The sequence below is a fragment of the Patagioenas fasciata genome, chromosome 5, assembly GCF_037038585.1.
Source record: "Patagioenas fasciata isolate bPatFas1 chromosome 5, bPatFas1.hap1, whole genome shotgun sequence".
Lineage (NCBI taxonomy): Eukaryota > Metazoa > Chordata > Aves > Columbiformes > Columbidae > Patagioenas > Patagioenas fasciata.
In genome coordinates, this window is record NC_092524.1 from 11,646,107 (window position 1) to 11,661,558 (window position 15,452).

A 15,452-nucleotide genomic window follows, 5' to 3' on the forward strand; every position below is an offset into this window, starting at 1 on the left:
CCATCACACAGTACCATTTCTGAAGCTGTAGAGACAGACTGCTATAGATACTAATGCACACACTGTGGTGTTTCTCTCCTAATATAACCACCATCGAGTATGTTACCTCAGTCCCACTCTTGTGAGAGGGAACCACAACCATTATGCAGGAGCAGGATGCAGATCTAATCAGGACTTGCTGTAGTATATTCCTGACTCAATATTTTATTTCCGCAGCTACAGTTAAATAAGTGTTAGACAATATTAAACAAAACTTTAAACTTTAATATTAAAATTCAACACTATTAAGAACAAACAGAGCACAAATGGGAAACATCGCTTCAACTAAAATTAATGAAGACAAGCCAGTAATTAGAACGGTTCTGTTTTTTAGCAGTATCTGTCAGCCTAGGTCCAACATCAGTACAGGTTCTGACAGCCATATTCCGTTCACTTTCGAACTTAAAACTGAATAGCCAGGCTTTGACTGTTGGCATCTCAAACTGCAGTTTCAGTATAGTATACTATACGCACGATCAAACTTATGTACATAAACAATGAAGAACAACCTGAACACTTAAACTAAACAATTATTTACAAGTATTCCAACATAAAAAAAAATATACAATAGCCTCAAGAATGGGCAACTGAAGAGAATATCAACATTTAGAGAACCTTATTAGAAAGAATTACAAAACATCAATAGCCAAGACATTAACAATTGCACTACACTAGTACAGAATCCAAATATTAAATTGGTGCATTATTTCACAATGCACTAGCTTCGAGAGAAAGATGCTGCCTTCACTAAAATGCAGCTTAGATTTGTTTCACGTAATTGTTTTAACAAGAAGCCTATTAACACAATAATGATTGTTTTAATGCTACAGTTTACAGCGAGGACAACAAACTAAAAATAGCAGCAGTTCCACATGGCACTTAATTCCACAGGTTTCTAAGCTGTGGTTTATGCAATGCCTACAAAGTGCTCCCAGTTGAATATACAAATAAAATTCACAATAAAAGTCTACCTGACATCAGGTACATTGAGTGTAGGTGGCCTTAAAAGCCCATCTTTCAAAATTAATTCCCCTCTACTCCAAAAAAAAAATCAGGTAACTACCAAACCAAGGCCCCTTCCCTCCCTCTTAAATATCATTAAGGGATATTACTTGTTATTAAAACGCTGTAACACTACAAAGCAGCACACCACTATAGTGGTTAACCCTGGGAAAATGTAACATCTAACAGTGTAACTGAAAGTCGTAGGGATTAACATCCAGGATCCTCTATAGACAAGATAGTAACTGAGTCCATTAACTCAAAAGGTTAATATAGCTCATCAGCCATATTGTACAAGTAAAAACCAGAAGCAACTCCTGTAAAACTAGAGACACTAATTAAAGATGGGACAAGAAACCAGGAACTGAATGCTTCCTTCAACTCCTTAAACTTCAGTCGGGCAGAGATGCTATAGCCATCCTCAGTAGTTCTTTTAGACTTCATAGTTAGTATATAGTGAGACTAACTGAGCGGTTCATTTTCTTTCCGATGAGTCGCGATGGTCTGTTTTGTGTCGTAGATCTCGTTGTCATTCTGTCAGTGAACAATGCTCGCTCCTCAGCTGCAGCCTTTGCCATCTGTGCCTTCTTCAGCTCTCTGCAAGGCATAGAGAGAGTCACACTTAAACAACAGTATCCATAAGGACTCCACACATATCACAGCAGTTCAGAACTCATGTCTTTTCATCAGTTTAGGTTATACTAAGACCATTATCATTCGCATCCATCCGTTTACAACCCAGAGGACAGAGTGGGATGTTTGTTCTTCTGAACATGGGAAGGAAATGACAAATTCACACAACTCAGATTTTGAAATCCAGCCTTTTATAAGCAGCTCAACACATCAGTTACCGTATACATGCTATATGATAAATCACTGAAAAGCTAATTACTGAGGTTTATCCAAAAGAAGCATTCAGCCACAACTGAACTTCTGTGGGAGATTCAGACAGAGCTTAGATGAATGTAACTGGCAAAAGACGTCTCAGGAAGCACCCTTTTCCTTTTGCATACCCACATCAAAAGCTTATCACCACCTAAATCTTTATTGCCTAACAGAAAAACTTCATCCCAAAACCGCAAGGCTGAGTCATTGAAGGTAGCATAGGCCACCGTCCCTGTGCAACATTCCGTCAACTATTCAGTTTCAGGGAATTATCAATACTCGGTCTGAGGACAGGATAAAAGTCTGAGATAGTCTGACTAAAGAGCAAAGTTATCTTTATCAAGGGTTTCTCCATGCACTCCTTTGGTCCTTGCCTTAAATGTTGACAATGGCTAAGTGTCAGGATTCCCCCCATACTCTTTTCCTTCTCCTGTCCCAAACTATCCCTCAAATAATATTCTCTTCTGTAAGAGCTAGTACTTGTAATCTCACTTCACATCTGGAGCCCAAGATCAAATTTTATAAGCTTGCTGCATATTGGTGTAGGTGCACTTAGTTCTAAGTTGCATGTTTTAGTATAATAAGCTACTACCGTTCTTAGAAGCCAAGGTATTATTCATTAACACCCATGTTCTAACTAATCCCTCCCACATTATCACTGTGTCAGTTCACCACAGGAGAATACAATCAATTTTCAGTCACCTTCCCTAAGGACTGAATGCCAGCCACAAATCCACAGCCACCCACACCACTACCAGGCAATTAAGTTTTACAATATACTTCCATTCTTCTCTAGAAGTCTAATCTTGAATTCTTCCTTCCTCTGAAGAAGATGACACAGTAGAAAAGCTGAGTTTCCTAACAAGAATTCCTTTCACTGATGATACCTTGCATACACAAGTATGGGATGTATCTTAAATGGGTCGAGTGCAGGAGTGTTAAAAAAAAAAAAAAACAAAACAACAAACCATAAACCAAAAATACCTACCTGATCTATTGTACGGAACACTATCCTATACAACGTTAAAATTTACTGTGACTAAGTGTTCCTTTTAAAACATTCCTAGATTTACAGTTATTTTATAAGGATGTACCCTACTTGTTGGCAAGTCAGAAGTAGTCTTCACAAAACATTAGCTTTGCCAACTTATCCTTTGACATGATACAAAAATATGTTGTCTTTGTACAAAACAAGCAAGTTACCTCAACAAACCTGCCCTTGAATAACCTGCACAAACTGTCAAATTACTCCTTCTGCAGTCAGTGTTATTCAGAGGAAGATCATAAAGATAACCATCTAAAATGGCAAGTCTGGCTACATTCAGACTGTAGCATGGCAAGATAAGCAGATAGCAAGGGAGAGAATCCAAACATGAAGTTAACATCTCCATTCAACACAAGCCAGTCAGAAAGTAACCAGTCTCCTATATTCCCTCTTAAAAGCCTGCCTATTACACATATGTGCAAAGTTAACGACACTGAAAGATTCAGATGATTACTTCTTAACTTACTAACTCTTTCTCTGAAACTTAAGCAGAAATCAGACTTTCCTAAAGGGGATATCTTTTTCAAAGCTTTAATTCAGAGTTGAGTGTTTGAGCAAGGGGTAGGACAAGATGACCTCCCAATACAAATGATTCTCTGGTAACCTAATAATACTGCTGTGTACAAGTCAAATTAGACCAGAAACATTCCTGATGTGCTCTTTCATTTAAGTTCAAACCAGCTCATTTAAGTCATCTTTTCCAACATGTTTCAATGTAAAGATGACCTGGGAAAATATAGACTCAAATAGTATAGATGTAAGTTACACTCTACAAGTCACAAAAGTATGCATTATGCTTGAAACATTTTTTAAAAACTCTAATGTTCTGCATGCCTCGAATACTAATAGTGTAGTTGAGACTCCCTTAGGGCATTCAAGAAGTTCCTTCTGTGGAAAAAGCTCCTTTTGGAGTTATGTAACCCACTTTGTCCTCTCAGGTATGGACCTGCATACAGATTTGTGGACCTGATGCAGAAACAAGGACAGTCCTGTTTTACCATCACTCTTATGTGAAAACCCATTAGAAATTAAGTTCTACTTAAGGACCACAAGGAACTACTTACTTCTGCAGGAGCGAGTTTTTGAACTTTTCAGCATTCAGTTCTATCCGGAGCTGCTCTGCGCTCTTTTTTGCTGCAGAGAGAAGCACTGAATGCTTGACTAGTGCCACAGCTGAAGGCCTTTTCTCTGGATCAGGATTAATCATAACCTTGGAAGAAAAGAAAATAAGGTGTTCTATTTAATGCCAGTAATACAGTAAATCACACTGATCAGTGAGCCACTAGTACAAGAGTTCTTACTTTTAGTAAGTCTAGTAATTCTTGGGAAAGCACTTGTGGTATTCTAGGTAGTTTTCCTTGACGAATTTCATGCCATTGGTCGCCGTTGCTTGGAAGTGGTTCAGCCCCAGCAGCACAGACAACAGTCAGAGCAAGAGCAAAAATATCCGCTTTTGGCAAATGTGTGTAGTTCTTGACAAATAAAGAAAAATAAATTTATTACATGTGCCACCCAGTGTAAGAAGAAATCTAACAGACAGCTAAATTATCGAGCACTGAGCATATCTACAACAATACATTCCCCTTTAAAGAACTTTGAGTGTTTCAAGGGGATACTATTCAGAAGTTCTCCCTCCAGCAAGGAGGTGGCAGACAGCAACTCATTACTGCAAAGCAAGCAGCATGCAGACCCAACATCACTCTTTTCCATTAACAGAACGGTTACCTCTTGCAGGACTTCATTTGCAAGAAAGCGGCTATCACCTTCCTCCACTTGTGGGCTAGATACTCGAGTGACATGACCAAGGTCACCTGAAAAAATGAAAAGAAAGTTATTTTTCAGAAGACAAATAGACAATGCAATGCTCTGGAGCATAACTGTCCTGCTTCTCACCTATTTTAAATATGACTCTATCAGATGACCAGTCATCATCGTCACCTTCTTCTAAAGTTCCACTTGGGACTGATGTCCTAGATATAAAGATATTACCTGAAAGAAAAAAGAATTGTTAAAAAAAAAAATATATCTATCTCTATCTGTCCAATTTCTACTTCATCTAGATTCACTATAGTGTGCTTTAGCCACACAGAAATTTTAGTTCTATACATAACAAGCTGGTAGAGCAAGAAAGAAACTATGATACTCACTCTGGCCCCTCTGCTGGGAAGGGAGCCAAGTGTTATGCAAGTAGAGCCAATTACACAAAAAGAACCCAAGATAAACTCAACAACAGTTTAAGTTTGCTAGCCAATTTTATAACTGACATCTTTGTACTGCTATTTAGAACTTCAGTGAAGAATTTACAGTTAGAAAGGTGCGGCTAACTGCTCATTTTTCTACAAGAGATTAAATTAACTGAGGAAGTTGTCAATACAGAGTAAAGCAGTTTACGAACTTACTAGGTTTGATATCCATGTGTACCAGTGACATTGAATGAATATACTTCAAGCCTCGAGCCACCTGAAGTAGCAGGTCCTTCAGTTCTGGCTCAGTAAAATAACGCATATTCCTGTAATTTTCACTTATGGCATCTGCTAAACTGCCGCCTAAAACAACATTAAAGAAAACAACTCATTATTTTATACCAAACAGTTGACAAAGTAATGACAATTTTCTTCCAAAAGTACAACTGGCTTCCAAAATTAACAGTGAATAGATCAAGAACTTGCTAATGATACATAAGAAGTGTAAAATCTAGTACAGTATCTCCTCTTTATAGCCATGTAATATACCAAATTTTTTATTTTTTGCTGTAGTTGCCGTGAACGTTACAGGATACCAACACAAGGGAAAAGACCTCTCCCCCAAATGTCTGGCAGGCTATCAACAATAGCAAAAAGCCTCAGAGATCAGGTCCACTTCGCTTTTTAAAGGGCACTCAGGTAACTTTCTCTATTCCAGCTTGTACTACTGTACAGAAGAAAGAACAGTTTTGCTGCTCGCAAATGTCTCGCTGTACTTCCAATATGCTTGAAGACTTAAGACTTTTTCTGCAATTTTTTATAGTTTTTCCTTCATATATCTGATATGCCTCCTCCAACAGAACGGAACATCAGACACATTTGAGACAATGATGGTATGAGCAATGCATAGGGCAATCAATCCCTAACTAGTGCTAGGGATTTGTAGAGATACCTGTAGATCTCTAAAAATTAACATTTTTTGAAAGTAAGTTCAGAACAAGCGATAAAACTTTACTTACCATTACAATATTCATTTTGTATAAGCATATGATCATCTTCTGCCCATGCAGAGTAGTATCTTACTACATGTGAATGCTGTCCCAGAACTGCGTGTGCATAGACCTCTCTTAAAGCATTTTGCCTGTTAGTCACAAAAAATAATAGCACACAGTATTATGAAGTGAAATTAGTTCAATTTCAGCTTCATAGGGACACTTATTATCATACACCTCTGCCAGCTCAGGTTTGTAATTAAAATCTCCATATTCAGTTCTGTCGCACTGTAAGGTAGATTTGCATTTATATCCCAACAGTTAATATAATTTAGATTGTATTTACAGACTAAGCATATGGAACATCAAAAAACAGGTTTTGTTGCAGATAATTCTTGAGGGAGTTGCCACTTCATTACATACTTTCCAGCCAGCAGTAGCAGCAAGCTTTGAGAAGCATCACTGAAGTTTTAGGAACAAACTAATTATGATCCTAAGTGAGAAGTATGACTGAACTCAACATTCCTAACTTCTTGTGTATAAGTCTGGTATGTAATTTCAAGCAATTTAAACTTGTGGAGTTTTACACTATAAGTATTACAACAGCAGGGTAAAAAGTCATGAATCACAGACTCATTCACAAATGCCAAAAAATACTCCAAAACTGACTTAACTAATCTGCATGTCACTCGAATGGACAAGGATGAGGACCTGTTTGAAAATATTGCTTTCCTTTCATATCTCATCACTGCATGATCATCACTGCAGTTTACTCGTACAGTCCCTCCTGCCATTAATGCAAGTAAGCATTATTCTAACTTTTCTGATCAGAAAAATCTGTTTCCACACAAAACATTGGGACAACGTCTGCTAGGAGAAATGCCCAGTAACCTTTCCTCTGCAGTACTGCACAGTATTCAGGGAAAAAAAAAACTAAAGTGACTTCAAAATTGTATGTTTAAATTTAGTTCATGTATACTTATCGTTTTCTCTTAAATGCCTTCTCTAGAAACCAATACAGAGAGATATGGGAGGAAAAAGCACCAGAAGGTGATTTAACTTTTAACAGCAGGAAATACTTACTCATCCACTGAGCCAGCTAAGGGCTTCTTGGATCGCTTTATTGCATAGATACAGCCATCAAGCCTCTTCACACATTTAAACACAGAACCGAATTCACCAGATCCAATCTTCTCCAGCTCATGAAATTCAGTTGCATATCGTGACTTCATATTACTTTCTGTTATTGTTATCCTCTGCAAAGATTAGAAAGGAAAATACTTAGATCCACAGATACACAAACTGCCAAACTGAGTATCAAATTCTACAGATTAATTACCTTAGCAGGTCTGATTGTTTCGTCTTCAGGCTCTCCATCACTTGCTTCCATGTCTTCTCCACAAGAGCTGAAATTCACACTGGTTATTTTTGCAGAAATAATATGTCTTAAGTAAACTTAAAACTGAAGTCTAGCAGCTGTTGATTTTTCTGAGATCTAATTCTTCCACTCTACCCATGTTTAACTAATTGAATTCTATTTATTTGTAAATGCAGACTCATAGAATAAAGGTACCATGCTAATATATTTGTAATTTATTTCTTCATGTTTCATAGTAGTATATAATGTGATTTACCCTTCTTAAGTAAAGACTATTTACATAGCTCATTCAGTCAGGTAAAGACTGCAAGACACAGCCTAGTCTGTCCTCTTTGTATAATTGAAAGATCTAATGCTAAATAGTTATTTCATAATATCTTGCATCTCAAAGCGGATACTCTGAGAGTTATATTATGCATGACTAACGGATTTTTCAAGGAAAAGTAGTTTCATAGGAGCAACTTGTAACAAAACTTTTACAGCTAAAAGTAGTTCTAAAGATGTGCTTAACAAAAGAAAATACAAGTTACTCACTCATTCCAGTGTGTTCTCTTCCTCCTACGACATTTTCCGTCAGAGTTATGAAGGAACATGGAATCGGGAGTGAAGGGATTGATGTTCACATGAGGTGTTCGTCTAATATCTTCTTCTTGCTTCTCTGATCTCCCAACGTTCATAAATAGAGAGCCCCCTCGAAGTTTGACTGAGCTGGAGCCTATTCCTTGTGCTTTAGAAAGCAAACTCTGTATTAAAAAACAAAAACAAAACCAAGACATTTATAGCCTCCATATTGCTTTAAACATAAGCAGCAGGTCATGTTTGAAAGGCATAATTACAATATTGTCTAATCAAAGTTAGCATGAGTTATTTAAATACCTGCATCTCCATCAAAAGTAATTCCAAATAAACTATTAGGCTTTACGCTCCACACAAAAGCAATTAAAGGAAATGCTGAACGTTAAAATAATTTTTAAAAGACATGAAAGAAGCAGTGTTTTTCTGTCCTAATCACCTAAACTTCTTGGACAATTCTTTGTCCATGAAACGAACACAGATAAAACTCATGGATCATCCTGTGCTCTATCACTGTGATTTTCACATCCAAGATGTGGAATTTAGATGAGTTGTTTAAATTACCTTTGGTAACTGCAAATTTAGCTGGCAAGCTAAAAAAAAAGCAGCAAATAAAATATTTAATACTGATGCACAGATGCCTCTTCATGAACCTACAGAAAGTTACTCTAGAATTGACAGCACTGTTGTGCTGTCAGTTCAAAACAGATCTTTTTCCAGGCACAGGATGAAACCTCTCCCAGGTAGGCAGGAAGTTTGCACCTGAGCCTCCTACATGCTGGTGAAAATGCCAACCACTGATCTCTCAGATCACGAGCCGAAGTATTGCCTTATCTAGCAACACCTTACAAAATACTGAATTGACACAACTAAAGCCCCAAACCACGATCTGGAAGAAGGCTCAATACTTGGGAATCTCAACTGCACTCCCCAAATCTGGGCTAGATTAAGACTTTCAGGTCACTGTGAGTCTCAACACACATTTCACTACCTCCACAGGCCACCTTAACCAAATGATTCTTCCAGACTCCTCTCCAAGATAACTCATGTACAATGTGGGCACCTAATCTAAGAATCCCACTGAACAGCAGTGTTAAGACTTTGTTTTTAGTGTCACAATCCACAAGTCTCTTGCATCGCTTAAGTACCTGCTCCTGATTTAATAAAATACCATTAACACTTTTACTATTCCCAAACATGTACCACTGATTTCTACCAGTGAATTGTCATTTGAGATGGGAGCTGTAGAAAACCAGTTAACAAGGTTGCCTTCCTCGCACCTTAAATCAGTTGTTTTCAATCTATAGTCTATAGACCCCTGGGAGATTATCCCCAAGGATTATCCCTGGATTACTTTTAAAGGGCTATACAAAAAGTAATGAAGAAAGCAAGCCCATTATCACTAGATTTAAATTCGCCATACGGTGTTTTACATGACTGTCGAGTTCAAAAGTTGAAACGCCTTCCAAAAGTCTGTTATTGACAGTTAAGAGTTACCTATCCCTTACAGCTTTCAAATCTATTAGTTTAACAGCATCGGCTACTAAAACAGCCTTTTACATTTGGTGCAAAAGAGCTAATGCACACCCTGCACTGGCTTACAGTACAAGAGTAGAACTCAAGACCCCAATTCGGGCTTTAACTTTCCGGTTATAAAGGCACAAATGCCCCCACGACACTAAAGTATTAAGAGTTTAATGTTCTGTTTCAATCTCTTTAAAAAAACTTTTCCACAAAAAATAGCAAAAGCAGAGTAATGATAGGATATCTATAAATGAATTGTACATGAAACCACATTTATGAATATTCTATATACACAAGGGGCGATCGTGCCACGCCCCCAGTCACCCTACGGGACAAAGCGCACGACTGGGGGGCGCGGTGCTGCTGTCCCTTCCCCGTTGGCCCAGGCCGCGGACGGTCGGCGGGCAGCGCGGTCTCCGGAGCGCAGCGAGCGGCGTCCGGCCCGGCCCCGCGGGCTGAGGGAGCCACGCGGCGGGGCGGTGCCCTCGGCCCCCGCCCCTCCCCGGCCCCCCCTACCGGGCCCACCGTTGCGCGAGGCCGAGCGGGCGGCCGGGCAGCGCGTCGCCCCCCGCGGTTACATAACTGTAACGGACGGGCTGTGGGCAGGTCCCGGAGCAGCGGCCAAGTTGCCGTTACGGGCCGGCGGGTGGTGCGAGCGGTCGCACGGCGACCCGCCCGGAGTCGGGTCCCCACCGCCCCTATCCCCCGCATCAACCGCCGGGCACGGCCCGCGGGGCGGGGGGGGCCGGCCCCCAAGCCCTGCCCGGCCCAGCGCCCCCTCCGCCCTCACCCCGGGCAGGCCGGTCGGGAAATCCCCCGGCGCGACGGCGCCTCACCTTGGGGGTGTGCGGCGTGTCGAAGAGGCGCAGCTTGCGGAACGTCTTGTGAGGAGGCGTGCCGGGGTACTCGGGCAGCGGCGAGCTGGGCTCCTCGCTCCTCACCCGATAACCGCCGGCCGCCGGGTGCGGCGGGGAGCGCCCGCAGTAGCGGCGGCCCTTGTGGGGGGGCGGCGATGAGGGCGAGCCGGCCATGAAATAGGCTCCCGGCGACTTCACGGGAGAGGAGCCGAACCCCTCCTCCTCCCACGAGTCCCCCTCGTCAGGCAGCGCCGCCGCCGCCGGCTCCATCTCTTCCTCCTCCTCCAGCAGGGGCGGGTCGCTCCGCGCCGGGGTGCGAGCCGCCGAGAGCGGCGAGTCCGCCTCCTGGAATGCCGAGTCCTCTCCGGTGCTGTTGCCGCTGCTGCCGCCTTCCTCCTCCTCGTCCTCCTCCTCCTCCTCGCAGTCGCTGTTGCCGCTCAGGAACAGGAGTTTCTGCCGGATCGGGGCAGCCGCCCGCCGGGCCGAGACCCGCCGCGGCGGCGCCGCCCGCTGCAAGCTGAGAAAGCTCATGGCGCCTCACTGCGAGCCCCGCTCACGGCCGAACCTGGCCGCGGCCGCTGTCGCAGCTGCGCTCCGGCTCTCCGGCTCTCCTCGGGCTCCCTGCGCTGCGCCTCTGGGCGCGGTAGCGGCTCCGCACGGCGCTGCCCCCGGGCACGGCTCGCCTCGCGCTGTTCGGACTCCGCGGCTTTCCCGCGACCGTTAATCACGTGGCACGCACGCCAGCCAATCACGCCCACCCACTCAGTTTGAAAACACGGAGGGCGGGGCCGGACCTACACACGGCCGCGTCACGAGGCGCTTTGGCGCGAACGGCGCGAGCGGAGGGGGCGGGGCGGTGTTTGCCCCCCGAAACCAGCCCCGCGGCGGCCGCACGTACGTGGGCGCCCGGTGAGGCGCGGGCGCGGCGCCATCTTAGCCCGGGGGGCGGCCGCACCCAGCGGCGGCGGCGGAGCCCGGGGCGCGGGCGGGTCGGGCCGGTACCGCCCGGGGAGCGGGCGTTGAACGGGTGCTGCCCGGAGCCACCCGACCAGGCCACGCGCTGCCCCTTCTGTGGGTGCGGCTGCTGCCTCACAGCAAGTTTTGGTCCTGTTCGTTTTCTGGAAGAGTGTGCAAAACTATTCCTTTCGTGGGCCTGAGAACAATAACTTCTTCCAGGCCAGTTAAAGACAGCCTTCTTTAGCTGAAAAAAAAAATACATTCCAAATAACTCTGTTCACATGATCTGAAATGCAGTCAGAAACACAGAAGCCTCACACACAGCACCTCATGCTCTTACCAATAACTCCTGCAAGACACTTTGAAACAAACCCAAAGTCTCAGCACAGCAAACGTGATACACAATAGATGCATTATCGAGCTGTCCCTCTACAGATGCCACAACTTTGCCTCTTGGCTTCATTTTCGGTCTAGTACCACCTCGATGAAATTTGACCCAACAAATAAACCCACCAATTCTCTGTCCTGTACCGAACCACCTTAAAATGAACCCCTTGGGTGACAAAGGTCCTGAAAAAAATCATTTTTTTGCAGCCACAGGAGCCTCAGACAACCCGCAGGCAGCCAGGTGTGTGTCCCTGTTGTTTTCCTCTCAGCTTCCCCAGGCTCTCTGGGCAGGAACAGCAGCCCCAGAGCTGGGGGTCCCAGGGATGCAGGGACCTGCACACAGTCTGTCAGCCTCCTCCCCACAGCCCACCCCTCCTGCCTGCAGGACAAACACCTCATCTGATGCAAGTGGGACACCACATGGTCTGATTGCGAGTCTGAAAGCTTCAGAGATAAACTAAAACGCCCAAGGCCCAGTCAATAGAAGTTTGTACTTAACAATTTTTCCGTTGTTGGCCGATCTCCTGTGGCTGGGCTGCTGGTCCCTGATGTCCATGGCCAGAAGCCTCAGCAGCACCTTTGGACACAGCTGCAGCTCCCACAGCCGGGGCGAGGAGGTTCCCGCTGCTGAAGGGTGGGCTGTGGCCAACAGAACACCTGTATCTCCAACAGGTAATTTATTTTTAGGCAGATTTTCTCTTGAGGCCCAAACCAAAAATACTAGGATACATTTTTCTCCCCTTTTCACGCTTGTGCTGTTCACACAACTGCCACTCTCCAAGTCCACCTGCTTTTGGGACATAAGAAACATCACAGGGATGCTAGTGTCCCACACTCCACTTCTGCTAGCAATTCCTCCTTTTATAACCTCTTCTCACTGAAAATACCTGTTTCTCTGCAGAGAGCTGCCCCTGCCACCAGCATTGTGTGAACATAAGCACATTTTAAATTATTTTGGCTAATATAACTCTCACACACACTCCCTGTGCCTGCACAGTGAAATGGTTTTGCTTGGAGCTCCATTCCCTCAAGATGCATGGGTCACTACCCATTTCTTTTGTAAGGCCTACATAGAAACATTTCTGCTTAAATATGACATCCCTACATATTTCTCACAGCTTCAATGCCCTGAAAGGTTAAGGTGGCTTTTGTTTTCAGGACAAGCAGTGGCAAGCTATAAGAACACAATTTTAGAGATTATGGAAACCTCCTGAAAACTAGTTTCAGAAAACCGAAAGTAGCCAACATAACCTATGAAAATGGAGTTCCTTTGCTGCAGTTTGACAACAAGATGATTTTTACCCAGGCTGAGCGTGGCAACTCTGCTATACTGTCCACCATCACAACCACTAGAACAAGCACGAGGAGGCCTACCCAGAGCCGAACTAAAAAGCACCGCATAGCCAGTTCCCATAGTTGGAGAGCACGTTAGCAATGGACATCATCACAGGAGGAAGAGAGGTGAGCGAGGTAGAGCTCTGGAGGCTTCCATTGCACCATACTTGACGAGCCAAATTCATCCCAAATTCTCTGAAGCGCTTTTGAGTCTCTGTAGATCTTGCAAACTAAAGCCCTGATCCTCCAAATAGATGTAACAGCACATAAACTGACATCCAGGCAGTGCCTGATTGATATTCCTACAAATTGAAGTGGTTTAAGGGTTTTCAGGATATATTTGCAAAGTTGGCTTCTGGTTTTAATACTTGCTTTTAAATTAAAAAAATAAGTATATCAGTCTGGTGCACTGAAGATTTTGCTGTCAGAAACACTTATCTGGAGCAGCACACAGTCACTGACAAACTGCTGTTTTTAACTAGGGGTTTTCAAGCTCAAGGGAAACTGTTGTTCCCTCCTTTGTGGGTAGCAGGAGAACCCAAATAATGATGAATGGGAAAGAAATGGAACAATGGCCAACTTGTCTAGTTGTCAGAGACTGCCACAGAAGTGGGTACGCTGCCATCTTGTCAGGATTTCCTGCCCTTACAAGATCCTCTGTAGTTCCCCTAAAACCATTTTGATGAAATTGGAAGAATTCTGCCAAAAAAACTAGATGAAACTCATTCTACATCAGCATAGTTGTGAAACTATGATGAGTTCATCTTACTATGAGAAGGACAAATGGAGTGAAAAAGCAGAAGAGGAGGAAGGTCAAATTGCTTATACAAAAAACAGAAACAGCCACCTGTGCCCAGGCTGTTGCTGGAGAACCAAGAGCAGGGATGCACCTGTGCTATTCCCAGCTTTTCTCTTGGGTTCCAGCAGGCACTGAGGGGCCAGCGTGCTTGTCACCGGTGGCAGCAGTGGCATTCCAGTGTTCATGCGAGACTTGGCATGTACAGTGCTAGCAGGTCTCAGTGGTAGTGTGCCAACTGGGAGATGATGTCTCTGGGCCACTGACAAGCTTAAAGGTAAGCAGTTTAAAGATTATTTTATCTGGGGTTGTGCTGCTAACAGCTGCTGTTAGCCAGCAACCTCTTTTTCTTCACTGCAAGGTCCAGAGTTGATGCTGCCAGTCCTTGTACTGTTTTTAGCCTCTAGTCTGCATGGAGATAGAGCATTTCTCAAGGATGTTTTAACTCAGGAAGTGTAAAAAATAAGAGAATAAGGTAGACAATAGAATGAGGAATTTGACAGCAAGTAGGATGACTCCCAAAGAGCAGCTTCTGGACCCAAAATCTGGGAACTTAAGGGAAGATCTGAAGATATTCAGGAAAGAAGTAATAATGTACAAAGTACATTACAAAAAGCATAGGTTTTGCAAAGCAGCCTCGTACAATTAAATATTTATCTGTGGCTATGAGAGCACACACTGTTAACAGTTTTTAGTGGCTCCCTTTTTGCCTGTATGTCTGTCTCTTAAAGCTTGAAATCTCTGCTTACAAAGAAAATAGCAAAAATGTCTGTTCCTAAGAGTTGTATTCAGATCAGAAATTTCCTCCAAAACATCCTAAAAGTTGAAGAGACAGAATGATTGCCATGGCTGAAAACAGGTACAATTAGAATGCCCCCTTCCAGTACTGAAGTGAAGTTTAAATTATCAAAATAGAACAGAAGTCAGGTTGTTGTACATGCATTTAAAAAATGCAAAATGCCTAATGCACAGAAACTAAATAGTCACTACTAATTTACCAGTACCACTAACCTTCTTTCTTTTTCTCCTTCAGGAACATGCAAAGCCATACAAGAGGTACTTAGCCTTTTTTCCAATTTACTACTATTCATTTTAATAATCTGTTATGCGTATCATTTGAGACATTTTGGAAGGAGTTTTTAGAGATGCAGATAAAAAGATAAAAGCCTACTAAGAGTTTCAAGAAGCTCAGCCACCTTCTTCCCACTAACGTTATCCTCAGGAACCTACATACATTCAAATATATTCAAGACAATAAAGGACAGATATGTTTAAAAACAAAAAGCAGCTAATCCTGTCTGTCCCACAAACCATTCTGGTACTTTCCAATTTTTCAGTCATTACAACCTGTATTCAAATCTGCAATAGCTCTACACCAAAGCGAAAAGCCCACTGGAGATGTAGCATTGGAACATGGTTGTTTCTCCAGGAACTTTCTGCAGCCGTGTGGTAGTTTCTGTTACGCCAGCAGACCCGCCAGATGTTAGGAAGTCTGCCTC

The 15,452-nt window shown here is 43.1% G+C and overlaps 1 protein-coding gene across 1 annotated transcript; it reads right to left on the reverse strand.

Moving 5' to 3' along the window:
* Nucleotides 1–243: 243 nt before the first annotated feature.
* Nucleotides 244–11,218, reverse strand: WEE1 (WEE1 G2 checkpoint kinase). Its single transcript, XM_065839891.1, has 11 exons — nt 10,458–11,218; nt 8,059–8,267; nt 7,486–7,552; nt 7,230–7,402; nt 6,174–6,295; nt 5,371–5,517; nt 4,865–4,960; nt 4,697–4,782; nt 4,273–4,443; nt 4,036–4,181; nt 244–1,638 (listed from the first exon to the last, which is right to left on the reverse strand). Exons 1-11 carry the CDS (start codon nt 11,007–11,009, stop codon nt 1,488–1,490), a joined length of 1,920 nt encoding a protein of 639 aa, XP_065695963.1. The 5' UTR covers nt 11,010–11,218; the 3' UTR covers nt 244–1,487.
* Nucleotides 11,219–15,452: the final 4,234 nt, after the last annotated feature.

What these genes read in the sequence shown, in the direction of transcription:
- WEE1 (XM_065839891.1), bottom strand. Translation starts at nt 11,009, where the DNA reads ATGAGCTTTCTCAGCTTGCAGCGGGCGGCGCCGCCGCGGCGGGTCTCG. An exon ending in ACAAAATGAATATTGTAATG is followed by an intron (nt 5,518 to 6,173) that starts GTAAGTAAAGTT and finishes ATGTTGTTTTAG; the next exon opens with GCGGCAGTTTAGCAGATGCC. An exon ending in AAAAACTCGCTCCTGCAGAA is followed by an intron (nt 1,639 to 4,035) that starts GTAAGTAGTTCC and finishes TATGCCTTGCAG; the next exon opens with AGAGCTGAAGAAGGCACAGA.